The sequence below is a fragment of the Rhagoletis zephyria genome, unplaced genomic scaffold (assembly GCF_001687245.7).
Source record: "Rhagoletis zephyria isolate East Lansing unplaced genomic scaffold, Rhagoletis_zephyria_1.1 Rzeph_scaffold_00085, whole genome shotgun sequence".
Taxonomy (NCBI): domain Eukaryota; kingdom Metazoa; phylum Arthropoda; class Insecta; order Diptera; family Tephritidae; genus Rhagoletis; species Rhagoletis zephyria.
The window spans coordinates 533,515-556,335 of NW_016157169.1; the positions used below are offsets into that span (position 1 = coordinate 533,515).

Below are 22,821 nucleotides of genomic sequence, written 5' to 3' on the forward strand. Positions count from 1 at the left end.
CAGTTACCAAGAGAGACCCGCGTTACTCTGGCTCAGTTAAGGTCTGGATATTGTAGCCGCCTAAACAGCTACCTGTCCAGACTCGACCCAAACATCCCAAATGAGTGCCCGGCATGTGGAGACTCCCCCCATGACACCAACCACCTCTTCACATGTCAGCTCAATCCGACTCAACTAACACCCCTCTCCCTTTGGTCCGACCCCATCGAAACAGCTCGTTTCCTGGGCCTGCCGTTAGTTGAGCTCGACGATAATGATTGAAAAGTTGACCCGAAACAGGCGGGGCTTAGTAGTGCCGCTACAACAACAACAACAACAATGCTCCTGGTGCTCAGTGATTAGCTGCCTGGGATCGTAGTGTATCTTGTAACCCAATTGACCTTAATGGTCTCAGCGAAGCCACGCAGTAGCTTGCCAGCTTACCTAGTCTAACCATGTTTGTAAGTGTTACTCTGACGACATCAGAAAGTATGCAGTGGCTATTTAAATGCGTTACAGAAAAAATAATGGAATTGAGACTTACCTGCTTCGTAAAAAAAAAAAATACATAAATGCTAAAATCTTTTTTGTAGTCGAATACTTTCGTTCCACTTTTATTGATTTTTTAAAAATGTAGTATGTATTTCTTATATGTATGTATTTTTTAAGTTATGATGACATAATTTCTTTCAATTTATTTACTTAGCACAAAATGTTAAAAAGAAGCTGCTGTTGCAACGAAGATATGAACTTTTATATTTTTTTTTTTATTTGACCAACATATAAAACTGATTGAAATAAATAAGCAAATTTTTATGATTTTAAAATACTAGCGAAGCTATAGCGTTTCCCGACAAACTTTGAACTACTATGTATGAATGAATAACTATTCAATCGGTTCACATAAATTTGTATTTGCACGTACCAACGTAAATAATTATCATTTTCCATGTGTTAAGTATGCATTTTGGTTTGAATATTTTTTGCTTTACGCGTTAGCATACAACATTACACTTTATTTCTTGGATCGTGGAAAATCTTTAGGAATGTGTTACAAAGTAGTTATTTGAATCATATGCTTGTACAATTCGAAAATTTACACTTCTAAAATTATAACAATAGATGACCTTCAAAACCTCACATTCTATTTTTCTTTTTCTCTACTCATTTATGTACTTTGTATTGAATCAAGTTGATAACCGCCTTACTGGGATGGACTCAAAGAGTGATTCATGGAATTATTTAGACGTTCCTCCTCATCTTTATCTAATCCAAGTGCCATAGTTAGTAGCCTTGCAACACATTTTTGTTCCTGTATTTCTCCCTTTTCGATTTCAGTAATTTCTTTTTCCAATTTTAGCTTTTCATCTGCTACCAATTGCATGCCCTCTTCAATAGTGCTTTCAGAGATCAGTCGATATATGGTAACTGGACGTGTTTGTCCCATACGATGACAACGATCTTCAGCTTGTTTATCATTGTACGGATTAAAATCAATGTCATGTATGATACAAGTGTCCGCTGCCGTCAGATTTATGCCAATGCCACCAGCTTTAGTCGATAGTAAAAATATAAATACACCAGAGTCTGCATTGAAATCATTTATCATGTCTTGTCGTTCGTCAACTGCCGTAGAACCATCTAAGCGAAAATAGCCATGTCTTCTTATCTTTAAGTATTGTTCCATTATATCCAACATCATCGTGAATTGACTGAAAATTAAAACGCGATGACCCCCTTCTTTCAATTTAGGCAATAGTGTATCGAGGTGTTGAAATTTGCCAGAATCGCAGATTAAGCTGGGCGGTATGGATATATCATATAAATCCTAGGAATTAAAAATAATAATAAAAATATGAACAAATAAATTTAGTGTGCATGACTTACGTGCTTATGACAAAATTGCTGCACTTGGAAGTCTGACATTACAGCCAGTTCTTCGAATATATATTGTGGATTGTTTTTCTTAAGTGACGGCGCACATGCTAAACGCTCTGAAATGTTCTGTAATGTTTCGTCACTGAAATAGTGGCGCATCAAGAGTGGATGGTTGGCAGTTTTACGCATATCCATCATTATAGCTATACCTGCCCGATCGCCGCTGCAAATCTCGCCCTTTCGATTTGAGTAGTATTCGACTAATTCATGGTAATGTTGTTTTTGTGTTTCAGTCATCGGTACTTTGATCTGCAATATTAACCCATTTTTAATTATATTTCTTTAAATTGTTAATTAACTTATGGTGTTTTTATTTATGTAAAAAAAATTTACCTTTCCGTTGCCCTACTCTTAAAGTTCAGTTAGTCTAGACTTAATTTACGTTACGTAACCTAATATATTGGCCAACACAACATATTTTTGGTCAGGATTGTTTTTTTTTGCTGTGGCTTATAGGTACGGTGACCATATTTATGAGAGCCGAATACGGAACAACAAAATAATTTTGCAAATTTTCCCACAACAGCTTACAGATCTTAAAACCTTCTTCAATGATCCTAGATGTATTAGCCCTGAAACAGTATCCTTTTAGTAACATCACAAATTTGTAGGATAATTTTCTCGAGATTCTTACCCCGTAAAATTTGTTAAAAAAATTTGTTGATTTTTTTGCAATTTTTGGCATTTTTTATTTATTTTTTTACGGTTTTACGCATTTTTTTCATACAAAGTAAGTATATTCGACCATTTTTTGAAAGAGAAGCAAATGACAGCACCTTCCACTTGCACTTTACTATACTCAATTTTAATAAATTACAAAACTACAAACCAAATTTTTTCTAAAGATTCTAACTAAAAAGCTTGAAATCTTGGTGAAACCTTGCAAAATTAATTTTTAGTTTTTTGCACAAAGTTGGAAATTTGGTGTCATATGGTTTTTGTTAGGAAGAGCTTTAATTTCATAAAATAAATTAGAAACATTAAATAAACGAAGGAAAAATAGCCAAAACTTACTAAAATGTCCTGTCCTAATTTCTATTTTGGGCACTGTATGTATTCCTCGATTAGAATCATAGGCATTCAGATTAGAAAATAATAACTGTTTATGGAGAAAATTACGATCATATACCAACATCACTTAAATCTCTTTCATAGGCATGCCATTTTAATGAGCTGTTAAGGCGTCGAAACACCGAATACGGGACGTATGGCGTCCCGTATGAAATAATTGAATTACCAGGATAATGGGTCAAGAGGACTGCCCCGTATAATACAGGATGGATGGTCACCGTACTTATAGGCGGCAAAGTGACCATCAGCTGAAAAGAGAAATACAAAATACAAAACACTCCCCAAAAAGTCTTTGGGGAATTTGTATGCTGCTACAACAACAACAGAAATACAAAAGAAAAATATTTTCGCTTCTGGCTAAGTTGCCGTGTTGAGTAATCATTGACGGTTTCTTACGTAAGTTAAGTCTAGAGCAACAGAGCCTTTAGTTTTTGCTCGAAGAGGGCACATTTTTTAATATAAACGAAAATCCTATTAGTTTTAATGTAATACTCACTACGAAGGACTCTTTTTTGGGCAAGTTATTAAGTACGTCCTTTTTGAGACGTCTCAGCACAAAAGGCTTCATAATACGTTTGGCGCGTGCAACTTGTGTTTCCTGGAACTCAGATGCATCTTTATCAGCGCCTTCGGCTTTGGCTTTCTGCAGAAAAAAGGAAAAACAAAATATGAGATTATAAATCTATAACAAACCGCAAGATAGTTATAAAAAACAAAAATTATTCAAACTTTCTCCTGTTTCAAAAACATACCTTTGCGAAAAGACTCTTTATATCTTCAATGCTTTTGGCAAAGAATGACGGCATTACAAAACATAGTAATGACATTAATTCGAGTAGATTATTTTGTAAAGGTGTACCAGTGAGTAAAATGCGCATTTCAGCATTAATTTTTATTAAATTGGCATAGCGTAGTGTTGTCATATTTTTCAACATGTGTGCCTCGTCAAAAATCACATAATGTAATCGGCAAACACGAAACATTTTGCACTCTTCTGGCGTTGAGCTGACTATATGGTAACTGTAATTAAGGTGTATATGTTAAATTTACATTAAATTTATGGAAAAGTAAATACTTAAAACACTTGTTACTCACGTTGTCAGCAATACATCGAAACCTGAAAAGCCATCTTTGGCAAAACGTACGCGCATCCGCCGTCGTTCATCTTGATTGCCATAATATTTTTCCACCACCAAAATTGGACACCATTTGCTTATTTCAGCTTCCCAATTGTCCAGCGTGGAAGATGGCACAACAATTAAATGTGCGCCTTTGGATAAATTGTTCTCTTTAAGGTAAGCCAAAAATGCAATAACTTGTATAGTTTTGCCTAAACCCATCTCATCGGCAAGAATACCATTCATTTTTTGGTTATGCATTACCGTCAACCAATTGAGGCCAATCATTTGGTAATCGGCCAATTTCATTCTAGACAAGAAGGAGGTACAAAAAAAAATTGCTCGCAAAATGTAGAGTGAAATAATTTTACTTTAAAGGTAGTAAATGTTTGACATGAATCTTTACATACTTGCTATTAAGTAGTTTCGGCTGTTCCACTATGCCTGCGCCAGTTTCAATAGCTGCTTCCAAACGTTTAACCATTGTGTTACATTTCTTTAATATATTAGCAACATTATTTTGTTTGTTAATCAATTCTTGTGCCAAATTTAACAAATCTGCTGAGAGCGCTTTATTGGAATCCAGCTTTTTTAGTAAATCCTTCCAATCCTTAAATGGACGCAGTTCTATAATTAGGGATGCCTTCTTTTCGGACAACATTTTGACCGTTGATAATTCCATCAATGTTGCTTTGTTCATGAAATCAAACACTTTTTTTCGCTGTCCTGTCATTACGTTCGACGATTCAGTATCACTCTCTTCGCTGTCGTATACTTGATCGGTTGATGCACGGACTTCATCGTCCGAGTCATCGCAATCGGAATAGTTTTGTGCTTGTGATTTGGAACGAGAAGAGCTGCCATTTTGCGTGGGTTTACTACTGCTGGTACTTGTGCGGGCATTATTCCCTGCATATGTTTTATTTGCATATGAATTTGATTTTGTCTTAAAGTGTTCTTTTAGATAACGTAATCCTTCGGAAACGTTCCAGCCGTTACGCACCAGCGAATCTTGTATTTCCTAAGCAATACATTTTATGCACTTACATACATATTAAGTTCTTAATATAAGTTGCGTTCCCTAATTCGCAAGAAGTTGCAACACTTTACAGGATTTTACCAGAAAGCGTTCCCGTACTCGGTTCTCTGGCTTCTTTTGCTTTGTGACAGTTTTACAGGTTTCAACCCAGAAAAGTTGGGGAACGCAACTATATTGTATCAAGTTGTATGCTTACCATAGCATCGTAATCAGGTGCTAGTTTAACCGCAGCCAAGTACCTGTCTTCTTTCTCCTTCACAGATAACTCAATCTTTACCTTTTTTGGCGTTTGGTTGTCAGCTGCACCATCGCTATCGCTATCCGCCATTACCTGTATACGTTTCTTGCCAGGAACGCGCTCTGTTTAAGTACGGAATAGAAAATAGATTTTCCTCCATATCTCCACACTGAAGTTTATTTATGGGAGAATCATAATTCTTACCTGTTTTTCCAGCTGAGGGAGAAGATTTGTTTAGGCGAAACTGCCGCAAATCACTGGCTAGACTCGTGGTCTTTACTGGCGGCGGCTTCACCTCAGCCTCTGACATATCATCAATTTTCAACTCCTCAACTGTTGCCATTTTTTATATTATACTACTAAGGCGGCAAATTAGCATTTAACACTTTGCAGCTGGTGGTAAATAAACTTTTTAGCTTTATTTTCACAACTCCTCAAGTAATCTTCCCAAGCACATCACCTTCCAAGAAAAGTCAATCGCTGGCGAATGTATTTGTTGCGGATGCTTCTTCTTTTTACCGGACGCACAATGATTTTCGCGGCAAACAACGTTGCATAGCACCATAACATTTGTATGAGAGAAATTTAGGGCGCAAAAATATGAATCTACCGAACAGGGACAGAGTTGGGACAAAGTTGTCAAAGCGACTCGGACTTATCATCCGTCGGCCAAAACATTGATTGGACTTGCAAAGAGAATGAATGCAGAACACTTTAGATATATGTATATCGTCGAATGGATAATTGATTGCCGTAAGCGCCATTTTGACATTTGTTATCAGGTTTTGTTTAGTTTCCGACATATTTACTAAAATTTAATTAGCAAAAATTTAGTTAATAACCCCGTTATCATAAACAAATCAAGATTTTTCAACTGGCCATCTTTGGATATCTTGCTTAGTTTCCGAGATATTGATTAAAAAGTATCGCTAATTTAGGAAACAATTTTATCACATTTTGTTGTATGTCACACAAAGTGGCTGCAAAACATTTGACACAAGTAGTATATGACCATATTTTATTAAAGAAAAAAGTGGTATGTGCTTTTAACCAGACCCACCTACTGAACCGCTGAATCCGAATCTGAGGCCCTTGGACTCGTACTTCCTCAAAATTTATAGTAAACTGCGAAGAACTGAAAAATGGCATAAATTCGCGGGTCATAGTACATGTCGATAGGTGGGTCTGGTAAAATGCACACACCACTTTTTTGTGTGCCTGTGCAAACAAAAACAAAGTGGTATGTGCATTTAACCAGATCCAATAACCGACATGTAGTTCTACTCGCCGAGGTCCGTTTGTCTCGTACATAATCAAAATTTCGACTAAATTGCAAAAATTTAATTTTTTGCCATTTTTATTTTGCAATCTTTGCAATTTACTCGAAATTTTTAAGGTGTACGAGTCAAACGGACCTCAATTCGTATTCGGCGGGTTGGAATACGTGTCGGTAGATGGCTCTGTTTAAAAGCACACACCACTTTATTTTTGTGTGTCGATGTATAATTACAATAAAAACAATAAAAATAACATAATTAAAAATTTAAGTGATCTGGTAACATTTTTCGAGACTTTGGAGAGAGTCCACCTATGGGTCTTTGAGGCATTGCATTCAAAACTTCAATCGCGATTTCCCAAAACCTGCTGAAACTAACATACGACAAGGGTTCATAACTTTTTGCCAATAGACAATTTTTTGTTAAATTTAAACAGCTGAACATAACTTTGGGAAGTGAGTTATTGTGTGTTTTTGATGACTTTTTATCTGAATGATTTTTGACAACTCAAGTGTGTGAGCAAATTTAAATCAATTTCTTGAACGTGTATAACTGCGTAAAGAAAAAGTACGCACTATTGTGAATTTGTAAAAAATTTTAAGCAACAAAAATGCAAGCGATCTGGCAATCTTTTCAACCGCCATATGTAAATACAGCCAGCTGACAGAAAGTCCTTTGCCGCAAAAAGTTTATACAGGAAATCACAACCAAATTCCGGTTGAGCCAGCGAACGAGGCGGATGCACTGATGGCACATGTAGGGATTTTTGACTGGAAAATGCGAACGTACGGAAAAGGAGCAGTTTTTTATATACCCTAAAATGTAAATGAATTTTTGAAATGTGAGTAAATATTTGCATGATTCGGTCGTTTTTCAAGACAAATGTGTCGACTACGGCTCGTACAAATGTCTAAAATTTATTTTTAAATTTCTGATGGCTAAAACGGGACCATTATTAAAACTTCCTCACTTATTTCATTTCATTTCATTTATTAAGAGAAAAAATATTAGTACAATAAGATCATAGATCTTTTATAGTACAAAACAGAGATTAAAAATACCAGTAAAATTAAGTACATACAGATTACTTAAAACAAAAATAAAATAAAATATATATCACATTATACATATGTAGCAAAGATCAACACAGATGACAAGAGAAAGTTAAACATTTAGATAGCGAAACCAAGACTCACAAAAAATAAATAAATATTTGGTTCAGCGATGGTGTTCTTAAAGTTGCTTTTATTCAATCCACTCCTTGCTTTTGATGTTTTTTTCATAAATAAATTTGTTTATGTTTTTTTTTTAATAAACACACACTGCGATTTATTTAAATACAAGACGGACTGGTATACGCGAGGCTTCGCCACGCGCTGAATGTCCAAAATTTATTTTTAAATTTATGATGGCTAAAACGGGACCATTATTAAAATTTCCTCTTTTACACAGACTGCGATTTATTTAAACTAGTATCGCCCAGTTGTCGAAATTCGACATCTTTTTTCATACACTTTTGAATTTTACCTGTTACCAATACTAACTCCTTTATGCGAATTACTATTTTGAAGTCCACCAGCATAAGTTATAGCGAATTTACAGGAAAACTTAAAATATAATTATGAACGTTAATACTGGATTGATTAATGCTAATTCCACCAAGTCTCCTCAAAATTTATTCAGTGGCTTTTGAAATTAGACTAAAAATGGAACCTCGATTTTCATTTATCAAAAATATCCATATGTATTTGTATGTATAGATGAGACGTTCATCACTGACTAATATATCAAACATATACCAATTCAAACTGTAAATAAGTTTTTGGATTATATTCGTCAGAGAGCCTCTTGGAGGTTAAAAACTAAATTGCCCACATCTACATACAAAAACTCTTTCTTTTTTCATCAGAATCGTTAACGGTCGAGAAAGTATCTTGAGGATTTACAACAAAAGATAATATTTCCTTCTCTAACGGCGGTGTCACACTGGTTTTTGTCAAGACTGGGCCAAAGCCCAATATTTTTTCATCACACGACTGGGCTACCAAGTTACACCAAATTTTATGTTACTTATATGAGTAGTCCACTTGCAAAGTGCGCTATGTACAATTTTTTGGATTTTTAGTTTTTGGTGGATAACGTACCAGTATTTCAAGTTATTTCATGTCTACTAACAACCAAAGATCGTAAATCTATAAGAGGAGACTACACGTTATAATTGTAGCGAGTGTGAACATCAGGAGCGCACCTTCTCTTTTCATCCAATCACAAAACGTATTTGGGTAAAAGAGAAAGAACGCTCCTGATGTTCCCACTCGTTACAATTATAATGTGTTGTCTCTTCTTATAGATTTACGTTCTTTGTAACAACACAGTGCAACATCTTTTTATATTCGTTTTTTTTAAATTTATGGCTTTCTATTATAAAATCACATAACGCTGTTTGCAAGTGGACTACTCATATGTGTTCTAAAAGTGAAACAAATCTGATCATAAATATGATTTCAATCCCTGCGGAATCTATCGGAAGGCAAACGCACTGATCCTTCTTAAAAGTTTTGCACAAAACAACAATTATTCAATGCCATTTTAAAATCTGGGAGAAAATCGTTCCCAATTGAATGATTCTTGCGATTTTATATGTGTATAAATGTAGGTGTATAAAATTCCATTACCGTATAATAAGCGGTTGCAGAGATAACCGATATGAGAATTTCAGTTTTTAATGGGCGGTACCACGTCCCCTCTTCCAAAAACTACCACTTTTCGCCGAAAGTACGGTATTGACAACATATGTTGCTGTGTCCAATTTCAGGACGTTAGCATAGGTGGTTCCAGAGATAAGCGATATGAGAATTTCAGTTTGTATGGCCGCTGCCACGCCGCTTTTCCAAAAACTACCACTTTTCGCCGAAAGTACGGTATTGACAACATATGTTGCTGTGTCCAATTTCAGGACGTTAGCATAGGTGGTTCCAGAGATAAGCGATATGAGAATTTCGGTTTGTATGGGAAGTGCCACGCCCACTTTCCAAGTACATACCATTTTTCACCGTAAGTAGGGTATTTACAATCTATGCATCTGTGCTAAGTTTCAGTTCCGCAGCATAATTGGTTTTAGAGATATAGTGGTTTTTACATTTTAGTCTATATGTCAGATGCCACGCGCCTATGTATCGGGAATAACATTTCTGGATTAGAGGAAGTTATATTGTAATCGAGCGAACAGTGCCTCCAAAAAAGGGATTGCAAAATTTTCTTGTGGCGTTTTTATATATAGATAATACTAGACGGCCTCGTAGACGCGAGGCTTCGCCACGCGCTGAATGTGTAGATATTAAATAAGATGCGATTAACCACTAAACAGGTTTCAACCCTACTAAAAAAATAATTTATAACTGCGCATCCCGAGGCCAAGTCCTTTCATTTGGCACTTGATTTCTTGCAATCTAACGAGCAGCCCAAAATTTTAAATTTTTCGCACAGGTTGCAGCCCTCTTCGAAAAATAAAATCTTACTGCAATTCGAAGGTCAAGCCTTTTCATTTGACACCTCATTTTTTTTTTTTTTAATTGAATGAACTGTGCAAATCTAATGTCATTAACAAAAAATGCCCTCGCGTATTATACATACATAATTTTTTAATAGGTGGAAACCCCACTCAAATAAAAAATAAAACCTTATTGCACATACAGAGACCATATCCTTTCACTTGGTACCTCAGTTTTTAGTCCAACAAACGGTGAAGATCTTATAATTTTTAAAAATGGCAACCCTACTCAGAAAGTAATAAATTATTGAAAATCTAAAAGCCGACCCCTTTTTTTTACACCTCATTTCTTGTAATCCAACGAACAGTGCGGATCTAATAATTTTTTAGACAGGTGGCAACCCTATAGGAATTTAAAGTACTAAGGATAATATTTCTATCGATACAGATTATACTTAAAAAATCTCGTATAAATCCGTTCAGTAGTTTTTGAGATTAGCGTAGTCAAAATATCCTGACCTTCCTGTATACTGTACAAGAATTGTGTGATGGAAACTAACACATTCTCATTTATATTACTAACACATTTGCAAATTTTGCGTTGGTTAAAAAGAGACCATTAAATAAGGCCATAAGTTGGAGGAAGACAGAAGATCACATGTACACAAATATTTACATCAGATTTTTCACACTGCCCTTAAGAATTTGATAGAAACTTGTAGGTAGCCAGTGACAGAAATCTCTATCAGTAGTTGCGATCCCGTACGAGTCCGGACTAGTCAGAAATAGTCAGAATCAGTCAGATTTTACTGGAAATCGATCCCGTACTCGATTTTCTGACTATTGAGAGGACAAAAAAGAGAGTAAATACGTTTCTCTCTCTGTCAGAAGTTACCAGTTTTAGTCCGAGAATTTTTTGCTGGTAAATTCTGGTAAATGTGTCAAACGATCAGCTGTAGTGTGTTTGGCAACCAAATTGTAAACAAAAGAAAAGTGCACTCTGCTAATTCATGTTGAAAAGTATTTAATTACTTGTTTAAGTGGATTCTAATGAATTTGAAAGTATTTTTGGTTATTTACATGTGTGAGCTGAGTGTGTTTACATACAAAATAAGCAAAAATTTACAACCAAAATTTGGAGGTTATGTTGAAGTTGACAGAAGTTACCATTTTTTACTAGAAAGCGATCCCGTACTTTTCAATGCTACTCTCTCGCTCTGAGCGAATTTTTATTTTTTGACAGTTTTACTAGTCCGAGTCCGAGGAACACATGATTGTACCAAGTCTTTCCACTTAAATGATTTGTCAAATGATAGTCACTGTTATTGCAGGGTTTTATCCGCGGGTTTCGCCCCACGTCTTTATTTAATTATTTATTACTGAAGTCAATGAACAAAAATATTCTTACAGACTACACATGTTGGAGAATATTACTAGTTTAATTACACTAGTTGTGTTTGTTTAAAAATTATCCAGTAACTTGCCAGTAACTCTCCAGTAACTTTATTTCTAAGAATTCGCTCTCATAGAAAAAATTTGCAAAAAAGTACGCGAACGCTATTCCAGTAATAATTTGCAAGTTTGATGAACAGCTGATAAATTGGATGTTTATTCGCAGCAAATTCCTAATAAAACAATATATTTTATATTTAAATAGATCTATTTTGTGAAATCCAACAATAAAAACCCGCAAACAGTTTCCTTATTAGTTTAAATTTCATCCAGCAACATGCGATCAGCTGTTTTTCGTACTGGCAAATTCTTACAAGTAAAAATTTATCCAGTAAAATCCAGTAAAAACTTGCAACTTCAACTGTCATTTTTCGCTCTCTCAATTTCCCCTACTTTGCAATTTTTTGCGTACGTAAACGCCAAAACATGACAATTCGTAAAAACTTTTACTGGATTTTACTGGAAATGACTTTAAGAGCGGATTTTTCAATCCTGCCTTTAGCAATGTTAGATATAAAAGATATCGCCAAGAGTGTTCTTCTGTCATTTAAGGACAGAAGGCTGATTAGACGGCACCGAGACTCATATGACGGAAGCGGGAGTATGAAGTTTAGCGAAACGGAGGAAATTTTTTTGAACTCTCTACAACCTGTTTATATGAATAGCATGATATGGTCTCCAAATAAATGCCGCGTATTCTAATTTAGATCGCACAAAAGCAGAAAACAGCATCTTAAGTGTGTATGGATCTGAGAAATTAGAAGAGTTCCTTCGTACAAATGCAAGCAAAGCAAGCGAGTTTTTTATCGTATAATTAATATGCATAGCAAAAGTAAACTTAGTGTCAAAGTACACCCCCAGATCCTTGACTTCGTTAACCGACTCAAGCGTAGAGTTTGCAATGCTATACGATGTGTGCAAGGGATTGTGCAGTTTAGTGAACGTCTCTTTATGACATTTATCAATCTTTAGATACCATCGATTCCTAACGCACCAATTATTAAGCTTATTAAGCTCCAGGTGAAGAGCTGTAACGTCTGTAAGTTTCTAGTCATAAAGCAGAAACTTAGAAGATGAAAAACACGAAGAGATATCATTAATGAACAGGTTAAAGAATAGAGGTCCTAATATGCTACCCTGAGGCACACCTGAGATAGCAACAAAAGGGTTCGGCGCCAAACCATCTACGACAACCGTACTTATCCAGTTTTACAAGTAGGACTTAGTCCACTTTAAAAAATTTGAATGAAAGCCAAAGCACTCCAACTTAGTTATAAGAATTTTGTGGGAAATTTTGTCAAAGGCTTTGGTGAAATCCGTTTAAATCGTATCCACCTGCACGCCTCGACGAAAAACTGCATAACAGTCTTCAGTGAAGACAGAAAGATTAGTTAGCGTAGATCTCGCGCCAACATAACCATGTTGATTATTTAGAACAGATCAAATGTTCGTCGTGAAAGTAAAGTTTCTCATTAACGATAGCTTCAAACAGTTTGGCAACGGTTGAGGAGTTTTGAGATCGGTCTGTAGTTAGAAATATTATTCATACAATCGATCTTAAATATTGGGGTAATAGAAGTTCGCTTCCAATCATCGATAAAAACTCCAGATGATAAAGATTTGTTGAATCATAATTTCAGCGGTTCCATCAACGAATCACAACTCTTAAATAGAATTGCCAAGTGACCATCAGCACCAGTGTGCGAAGAATTTTTTATGTATCTTATCCCTCTAATTATGTCCTCATCGGAAAGAACGGGTGCGCCAAAGTCAAGGGGAGAAGACGTGGTAGAAGAAAGGTTCCGTCGAATACAATCTAAATCATCGTCGGACACTTCTTCGTCCAAAGCGAAATTACGCGTAAAAAAAATCAGCAAACAAATCGGCCGCATGTTTCACTGAGGTAGCAGTGAATTCCTTATAAAAAAAAACACTGTTTTGGGTTCCACAGTTGCCAGTTATTTGGAATGCATACTCTACACTATTGAAAAGTTACATGTTGAACCCGTGACAATGAACAGTTCGCTAAACAACGCGAAGCGAGCGCAATATGTGCACGATGTAAACAGTTATATTCAATCAGCCCACCAAATTATCTGGATTGACGAAACGAACTTTAAACTCTTTTGCTGGAATACACAAGGACGATCAAGAGTTGGCCATCGCGCAGTTCAGCAGTATCCGGCAGAAAAGGCACTCTATGTACTCTTAGTGGGTGATATATCACCCAGTGGAGCTGTCGCAATGGACCGGCAACGAGTTACAGTGTTACGTCGAAGAGTTGGACAAATAAATGAGTTCACAAACGGAAGAGCACGTAGTTACGTTTGGGGCCATACATTCCAATACTTAATCCAACAGAAACGGTATGGTCTAAAATTAAAAATCATGTGAAGGCGAATTTTCTTGTGCCCGAACGGCTCCAATACATATGTATATCGAAAGGAAAATAGATGAAGCAAAAGCGACAGTAGTAGGAAGACATTTCGGTCGGGCAGCACAATACGCCACAACATTCTATGCGGATGCAAAAGCTATGCGTCATATGATAGTCGGTGAATATTCTTATAATAAAATGTCGTCCTCAATAGTCCAAAAATAAAGTGGACGATTTCTGAAATCTAATTGAGGTATTCCGAAAATTGATTGCCTACTTCTTAAATCCAATTGGCATATTCTAAAATCCAATTATCTATCCTGAAATCCAATTAACGCTTCTTGAAATCCGATCGCCTATTCTAAAATCCAAATAACGCTTCTTCATACATGTGTATGTAATGTTGAATAACAAGCCAATTAATTCAATTATTTCTTTTCTTTTTTTTTAACTCCGTGAAATGAACTGATTTTATGAATTAATACATTTATTTGTATTTTTTTATGGAATCGGCATCGGCATCGGCCGATTCTTTCCCCATAAGATCGGCATCGGTACCTGAAAAAAAAAATTGGAATCGGTCGGACTCTATCAAGATGGTCTTATTATGAGATTTAAAGGTTTAATAACTCTAGTAGCGTCATAAAAATAGTACTATGAGACCTAATTTAAGTCTTTTTACAATAATTATGTAATGAGGTTATCCAAGTATGTTAAAAGAGTCTTATGAGATCTTTCGTAATTTGTATGAGTTTTGTTATGGAGAGTTTGTTAGTTGGGAGGTCACATTCGCGTGGGTAGATAATGTATCTGAAGGACGCTTAACCACACCCACGGAATGTATGTTAGTGCCTACTGCAGCCCTGAACACAATTCTTAAAAAAGGAAAATCGACGAGTGCTTTTCCTTACGGAAGGTTATTTGTAGAAGCACCATGTGGCGGCAGTTTGAACCCTTTTTACGCGTTAAAGTGGTTATAACAAAAGATATCAACGCCTTTTGCGAATGTGAGTAGAAATTTCGGCTCTACTTTTGAGCTGTCCTCTATCTTCTCGTATTGGCAGTCTCCCAAGCATTTTAGTCTTGTGTACAGGACAGTGCAGGACATCGGTACAGAAGATGCTCCAAGGTTTCCCTGGCCTCCCGCTAACGGCACTTCCTTCAGTGAAAAAGTAAAAACACTATTATTCCGTACACGAATTTATATACATACATATCGACAGAATTTGTTTGAAGAACGCTCTATTTCAGAACTTTATAGTAGGAAAATACCCTTTCTCAGAATTTGGTTGTAGAACGCCCTATCTCAGAATTCGGTTCAAAAACGCCCTATTTTCGAGCTGGCTACCGAGATAGGTCGATCTTCCACACAGGTGTCGATATATACTAATAAGAAAATTAAATAATGTTAATTATCCTATTAAGAGACCTAAAATGATAGAAATCAGTAGCTAATTTCAGAAAGCACTTGATTCATATTTAAATTCTCACTATTGTACGAATATTTCGATCTATGTTAATATCATGTGAAGTTATAACATTTTATGTTGTTATAAAATGCTTTGCAAATATTTTATATCAAAAATGCCCATTTGATTATGATTACTAAAATACGCCAAACGGCAACTGTATTTTCTGCGTTTTGTGTACTCTTATTTTTTTCAAAAATTTCAGCCAATCAGCACTCACTTCGCAACTACGTCACCGAAGGAAAACAAATTTTTGACAGCACTATGTCGTAGATAACCTTCTATTCTATGAACCTGGTCCGCCCTATCCCTCAGGTAAAAAGCTTTCAAAGTAGTTGGGTTAAATAACATTAGGGGAGCGCACGTTGAGTAGCATTTTAGTTGTAAAGTTGCTACGTAGCACTTTACCACACGTTTTGTTGCTCTTCCAACAACAAAATGCGTGCTAGATTGCTACGTAGCAACTTTACACCTAAAATGCTACGGAAAGTGAGCACCGCTATTATTATAGCATCCCTCCAGTACTGCTGGAGTCAATCGCTACTTTTGAACCGCTACTGCACCGACTCCTAGGTAAGTAGCTACTCTATTAACCCGTGGTAGTGCACATGGTAGTGCAGAGTCAAACCAGTCNACTTCGCAACTACGTCACCGAAGGAAAACAAATTTTTGACAGCACTATGTCGTAGATAACCTTCTATTCTATGAACCTGGTCCGCCCTATCCCTCAGGTAAAAAGCTTTCAAAGTAGTTGGGTTAAATAACATTAGGGGAGCGCACGTTGAGTAGCATTTTAGTTGTAAAGTTGCTACGTAGCACTTTACCACACGTTTTGTTGCTCTTCCAACAACAAAATGCGTGCTAGATTGCTACGTAGCAACTTTACACCTAAAATGCTACGGAAAGTGAGTACCGCTATTGTAAATTTCCTAGTGGGCATATAACTAACGATCATCGTTTGCATTTTAATCAAGTTTTGTTTATTCTCTACCTCCACGTTTAGCGTGAGTTATTTCATGCTTTTATTAATTCGTTGTTATAGCCCATGATTCAATAATACAAGGTTAGATAATTATTGACAGCTGCGGTTTGACACTCCCTTACAAAAGGTTGCATTTACGAAGGACAGAGAAAGGGCAAGAATGCAATCCCTTGTTGCGAAAATGGTAGTAGAAAAGTACGCAAAGTAGGCAATTAGTAGTGAAATTCCTTTCGTAAATTCTAAAGTATTTGCAGGAAATCTGGCATTTTAAACGAAATGTTGAACGTAATATTGATATATCTACGTGAATTACGTAATTTATGTGCTATTTAGCTGTATAAAAACTGCAAAATGACTCAAAATTAAAATAAGACTACTATGAGATTGATGTAAACATCCAATGCTTATGTTTTCATCAGTTAAATATGCTTCATATGCATATACAAATAAACATATTGCACAAAAGCTTATACTTTTATTTCACACCAAAGCTACACTGTTTCCATGTAAATTTGCAAAGAAGCAACACGGTGCCACTGCTAAGGGAGCGGTGCGAGAGAGACAACTGTCAGTTTATCGAACCTTGTATTATTGAATCATGGTTATAGCCGAGCAATGGAGACGACCAACTTGGTGGTTCTCTTCTCGTGGCAAACTCAGAAGTTTCGAAAGTGCCAACGCGAGCGGTGCTGTTAGTTAAGAGTAGCCGTAAATTTGTATCTTAATAATTTTAGTTCAATATTTAAAAATAATATACTACATACATTTTTTCAATTTTAATATAAATTATCAACAAGAATGTCTGCAGTCACCAAAGGTAAACTAATTTAATTTGTAGCATCTAACTACATTATGTGCATGCATAAATATCTACATACATATGTATGCAATTGAAAAGATGCACTTTGGACTTGTCGCACAACAAGTGGGAGTATATACTTCACGAAGGGGGGACAGTTAATGCACATATGCATGTACATATGCATATTTATGTATTTACACATTTATATCTGTACATAAATATGTATGTACATTAGGGTGGCCAAAAAAAAAATTAAAAATGTTAAGCTTTCGTCCCCTAGGATTTATCTAAATGAGGCAGTTCTAAATATAATTTTTTTCCAAACAAAAAAATAAGGATATTCTTTTTTCCATTTAGAAGAATCCTAGGGGTGAGAGCTTAACATTTTAAACTTTTTTCTCTACGCAGATATTTTTAAAACACCCTAATGTACATACATATGTACATACCCGGGGGCCGGTACATTTGTTTTGATAAATTTAAAGCTTGTACTTTGGACTCAAGAAATCACAAGTCAACGGCTTAGAGACTTAAGCTGATGTCACATAAAACTTTTGCTTCGCTTTACGTGACAGATTCGCTTTGACAGATAAGATGAATTGTATGAAAATGCACAAAGCATGCCACATAAATCGTTGAAGCGGCAGCGCGAAGCGAAAAGATGGTCAACTCCCATCTTTTTGCGCGCTTTGACAATCAGCCGGTTTAATATTTATTTTGTTTCGTCCAAATTCGGGTTTTCATGCAGAAACATAAAACTTAATTACATTGCTGATAATTTTAAATCAAAATAATTAAAATCCACAGCAACTTTGATGAGTAAAAAAGCGGTACAACATTGTTTTCTTGGCGTTCATTGTGGCATACCTTTTGCGTCTGGCGCTTTGCTGGCAAAGTTATAAATGTCACGCAAAGCTACAAAGTTTTATCTGGCATCAGCTTCAGTGTGTTGTATATATGTATGCACATATGTATGTTTGTATGTACTACATATTCATTGCAGATAACAGTAGGTACATATGTACATACATATGTATGTATATACATGCATGATCATTTTTACGTAAATTCATAATTATTTATGTGTAACATTCACCTCAACAAGTTCATTTGTTGGAATTGAAATAGCTTTTTTGTTTATCTCTGCGAGATTTGAACTTTGAACGTGGCTGTCAGAAAAAAAAATATTTGTATATAATAAGAACACGTGTACTTGTAAGACTTCTTATAATTATTTTCAGGAATATACATCGTTGCTGCTAAGCGTACTGCTTTTGGTACATTCGGCGGTGCTTTGAAGCACATTAATCAGACACAGCTACAGACAGTCGCTGCCAAAGCTGCCCTGGATGCAGCCGGTTTGCGTGGTGAACAAGTGGACACCGTGGTTATCGGTAATGTCATTGCGGTAGGTAACTTTGGTACTCACAGGGTGCATAGTTGCGTGTAGGAGTCTTGTTGATACATTTTTTATTAGATGAACATTTCCTGCAGGGATTTTATATACTCCCACCAGACAATTTCTGTTGCCGGCAATAAGAAAACGTATCGCCCTCGGTGACAAATTTATTGCCGTTAATTTCGCCATCGTATCGCTTTCGTATTACCGGTCGCTTTAAAACGTCCCCCTGAATGAGTCGTTTTATTATTGCTACGGGCGATATTTGAACAATAATTAGTTGAACAAATTTTATTATTTTTAATATTTCATTTCTTTTTTTGGCGCTACCTATGATTTGCAGTCCTATCTTTGGCATAAATTGGATGCCTTTGGAGAATCGGCGAGTCGCCAATTTGTTGCCATTGACGATTGTTGCCTATTTCTCATGTGTTGCATGGTGGGCTGTTTCAAATAACAAGAATCATGCATGTACAGACATACATAGATATATGTACATATGTGTATGAATATATGTAAATAAACAAAACAGTAGCTATACTAATAACGACACGATGAAATATATCTTTTTTGATAACAAACCTGTTTTTAAAGAACACTGACAATGTAGATTTCCCAAGCAAATTGGAATTTTACAAAGAAGCTTAGTAATAGATATTAATAAAATAAATCAAAAATAAAATAGAATAAAATAAAATGGAATGGAAAAAATAAAAATTTTTTAAAAAATAAAAATAGACTAAAGTAAAATTAAATTAAAAAATTAATCAAAATTAATAAAATGGGAGAGTGATTAGAGGTGCACACTACCACTCCGCAGGTCCAGGGTTCGATCCCTGGCCCGAGCAAAGTCACAAATTAGAAACAGTTTTTTCTAACAGCAGTCGCCCCTCGACAGGCAATGGTAAACCTCCGAGTTGATTTCTGCTGAACCCGATTCCACGCTCAGAATTTCGCTAACACGTCAGGCTTTTAAGATATCATAGCCTAAAAGTGCAATTAAAACACCGCTGTTTGATATACATATGTATTTGAGGTTATGTAGCATCGCAATTAATTTCTTACACAGAAAAATAGTCTTAAGTATAATTTTTCGCCGAGATATCGCAGTTTGAAATTTTAATATTTATATATCCGAAAACCCACTAATCCTTTCAACCAAACATTTTCCATTACAATTTCAAAACGTAATATCTCGGTAAAAAAAAGATATTTGGCAAACTCAACGGAAATTATTTATTTTTGTACGATAATTAGACTAGTTTTCTGTGAAAAAAAACTATTTTTTATGCTACATAGCCACAAAAATGTCAGCGTGGAGAAATCTACGAGAAAGAATAGATCTCTGCACTTCACTTCCAAGTTAATTTCCCTACAGCCACTTCGAATTGATATTGAAAGGGGTTGAAATTACCTTGGAAGTGAATTGCAGAACCTCAGGCAGGCTATATATCACTGGTTCAAAACAAAAAAATAAATATAAAAAATTTGTACAACAGTGAAATCGGAGTAGCTCGGCCAAGCACTGGGAAAAGTGTAAGTGTGATTTTTATTTTATAAAATAAAAGAATATAAAAATAAATGAAATTAAATACAATGAAATTAAATAAAAGAACATTAATAAAGTCGAATTAAATAAAAAAAAAATAAAAAATAAAATATGTAAAAAATAAAATAAAATAAAAATGTACTCCAAAATTAAAAATAATACTAACAAATACAATAAAAAACGCCCTGTATTCATATTTTCGTACGAATTGAAGCTACGAGGGCAATTTGATAGGTCAGTGACTTTTTGAATTTACCGTTTAGTAACTTTAAATGCAACATTGAAACATCTGTTAGTGCGTCATTTAGTTTGTGTTGACAGGCGTTGAAAGCAGACGTTAACCTCTTGAATTTTGAAGACCTTTAAAACGCAACATCCGCCTAATTTCTCTTCACAAACTTGAAGAAATGGCTTGGCGATAAGATAATTGAATTGTATGAATAGCTTATCGGTTTCTTATGAAATAAGAATGTGCCCAATTTTGTTCCACAGACCATATTTCTTGTTTTTTTATAAAACTGTCGCGTACGCCTTGAAGTTGATATATTAGTAGCGGCTTTTTATGGCCAAAGGGTCAGTGTCCTTAGAAAAAACTTGTTCTATAAAATCGGTATTGCGACGACCGTTCATCATACTGTGACCAAAATTTACTCATCCTGTTACGGGACCTACGTATGTTTTTGGGTTAAGCGGTGCTGTAATAGTCCTTGACTGAGGTTTCCGCAGTGCTCGCAGAAGCGACCTTTCTGCGCTTGCCACATAGAAAGCCAGGGACCGGTCTGTTATGAATTACGTCGCCTCAGTTTGATCCGTTGGCACCATCGACGAGCGTTGGAAGAACTTCCAGACTTGCCAAACCACCGTCCTCGTAACCTTACCCGGTGTCTCAAAATACGTCAGCTCTCCGTGAAGGAGCACAACGTATCACCCCGAATACAACTTAATGGACAAAGCCGCACCAGCAAGGGGGGCATCAATCACTTACCCCCAATGCTGTCATCACAATCGTCGTCATCAACGGGCGCACCGAAAATATTGTCCTTGGAGGACGCCCTCCACATATCGAAATGAGAATATATATGAAACAGATCACTTCGGGAGAAACAAGTGGCCTCATGCATAAAACGTGACTCGATTTTCAGTACAAATTCTTAAGCTAGAGCTAAAATCATAAATGAGACCTAAGGTCTTTCCTGGCTGAACTTAGGATCGGCTGGAACAGCAGACCAAATAGATACATTCTTAGGCTGGACAGTGATATCGTGATTGAACTAATGCAACTAACTTTTCTTCTTATTTGACGCTGTAACCGCCCATGCGATTTTGGCTGAGTTAACAAAGCCGGTATTTTCTCTTCTGTGCCAACTGACGCCAATTGAAAATGCCAAGTGATGCCAAGTTCTTCTTCACCTGGTCGTTCTAACGCAGAGGAGGCCTTCCTCTTCCTCTGTTACCAGCATCGCGGCCCGCGTTGAATAGTTTCAGAGCAGGAGCGTTTCTGTCCATTCGAACGACATGGTCAAGCCATGGGAGCCGCTGTATTTTAATTCGCTGCACTATATCCATGTCGTTTTAAAGCTCATACAGCTGATTGTTCCATCGTCTGCGGTACTCGCCGTCGCCAACGCGTAAAGGGCCGTAAATCTTGCGCAAAATCATTCTCTCGAATACTTCAAGATCAGCCTCATCGGATGTTGCTTTCGTATATCGAGAGAGGAATTTACTTCTGAATTGCCTGCACAGCACTTTTTGGCAAGAGTGATTCTGCATTGGATTTCAATGCTGTCATTATTAACGGTCTTAATGCTCGTACCCAAGAAAACGAAATTCGCGATTTTCCCGAAATTATAACTGTCAACAGTAAGGAGATATTTCGTCTTGTCCTCGTTATCGTATGAAAACTGGAAAAGGCAGAATAGGCTTCGCGGTTTTACCGATGATGTCGATGTCATTGGCATACGCCAACAATTGAACGCTCTTGTAGTAAATTGTTTCTGAGGGGTTAAGTTCTGTAGCTCTTAATATCTTCTCCAACATCAGATGAAGGATGTCATATGAAAGGAAGTCGCCCTGTCCCAACCTAGAGTTTAGTGGTTGCTGAGGTAATCGTACTTATTCTGCTTACATTGAATCAATCTTTTGACTTAAGCCGATGTTAACTCTGCTTCAAGGCCACGAAATAGGCTTCCAAAAAGTAATCTGCGTCATAAGTCTAAATTCGGGAAAAGGATATCAGGGCATAACTTAGTTCAATGATGTGTAGTTCACAATGTCTTAATAGCTCCCTTCGTGATGAAGATCTGTATAGTCGACAGTCCAAGTCTTCTAAGCGATGCAAAGGGAGATTGATATTAGTTTCACGGGTTTTAAGCCTTAGGTGGTATCCGACGGCTACTTTAAGAACTTATTCGTATGCTGTTAGTGTTAACGTTATTCTGTAGTAACTATGTACCTATGTATATCTTCTTCTTCTTCTTTTTTGGCGCTGTAACCGCCTAAGCGATTTTGGCCGAGTTCAGCAAAGCACGCCAGTCGTTTCTCCTCTGTGCCAACTGACGCCAATTGGAGTGAAGCCAAGTCCTTCTCCACCTGATCTTTCCATCGCAGTGGGGGCCTCCCTCTTCCTCTGCTACCACCAGCG

At 36.3% G+C, this 22,821-nt stretch overlaps 2 protein-coding genes across 2 annotated transcripts in view; one reads left to right on the forward strand and one right to left on the reverse strand.

Annotated features, from left to right (window-relative positions):
• Positions 1 to 950: 950 nt before the first annotated feature.
• Etl1 (SWI/SNF-related, matrix-associated actin-dependent regulator of chromatin, subfamily a, containing DEAD/H box 1) lies at positions 951 to 5,726 on the reverse strand. Its single transcript, XM_017630131.1, has 8 exons — positions 5,588 to 5,726; positions 5,342 to 5,505; positions 4,517 to 5,127; positions 4,084 to 4,416; positions 3,741 to 4,008; positions 3,485 to 3,631; positions 1,867 to 2,166; positions 951 to 1,807 (listed from the first exon to the last, which is right to left on the reverse strand). Exons 1-8 carry the CDS (start codon positions 5,724 to 5,726, stop codon positions 1,184 to 1,186), a joined length of 2,586 nt encoding a protein of 861 aa, XP_017485620.1. The 3' UTR covers positions 951 to 1,183.
• An 11,352-nt stretch (positions 5,727 to 17,078) lies between these two features.
• yip2 (yippee interacting protein 2) overlaps positions 17,079 to 22,821 on the forward strand; it is an 11,090-nt gene continuing 5,347 nt past the window's right edge. Inside the window, exons 1-2 of the mRNA XM_017630143.1 lie at positions 17,079 to 17,247; positions 18,474 to 18,640. Of these exons, the coding sequence (XP_017485632.1) occupies positions 17,229 to 17,247; positions 18,474 to 18,640 (186 nt within the window). The 5' untranslated portion in view covers positions 17,079 to 17,228. The remainder of the gene's footprint in view (positions 17,248 to 18,473; positions 18,641 to 22,821) is intronic.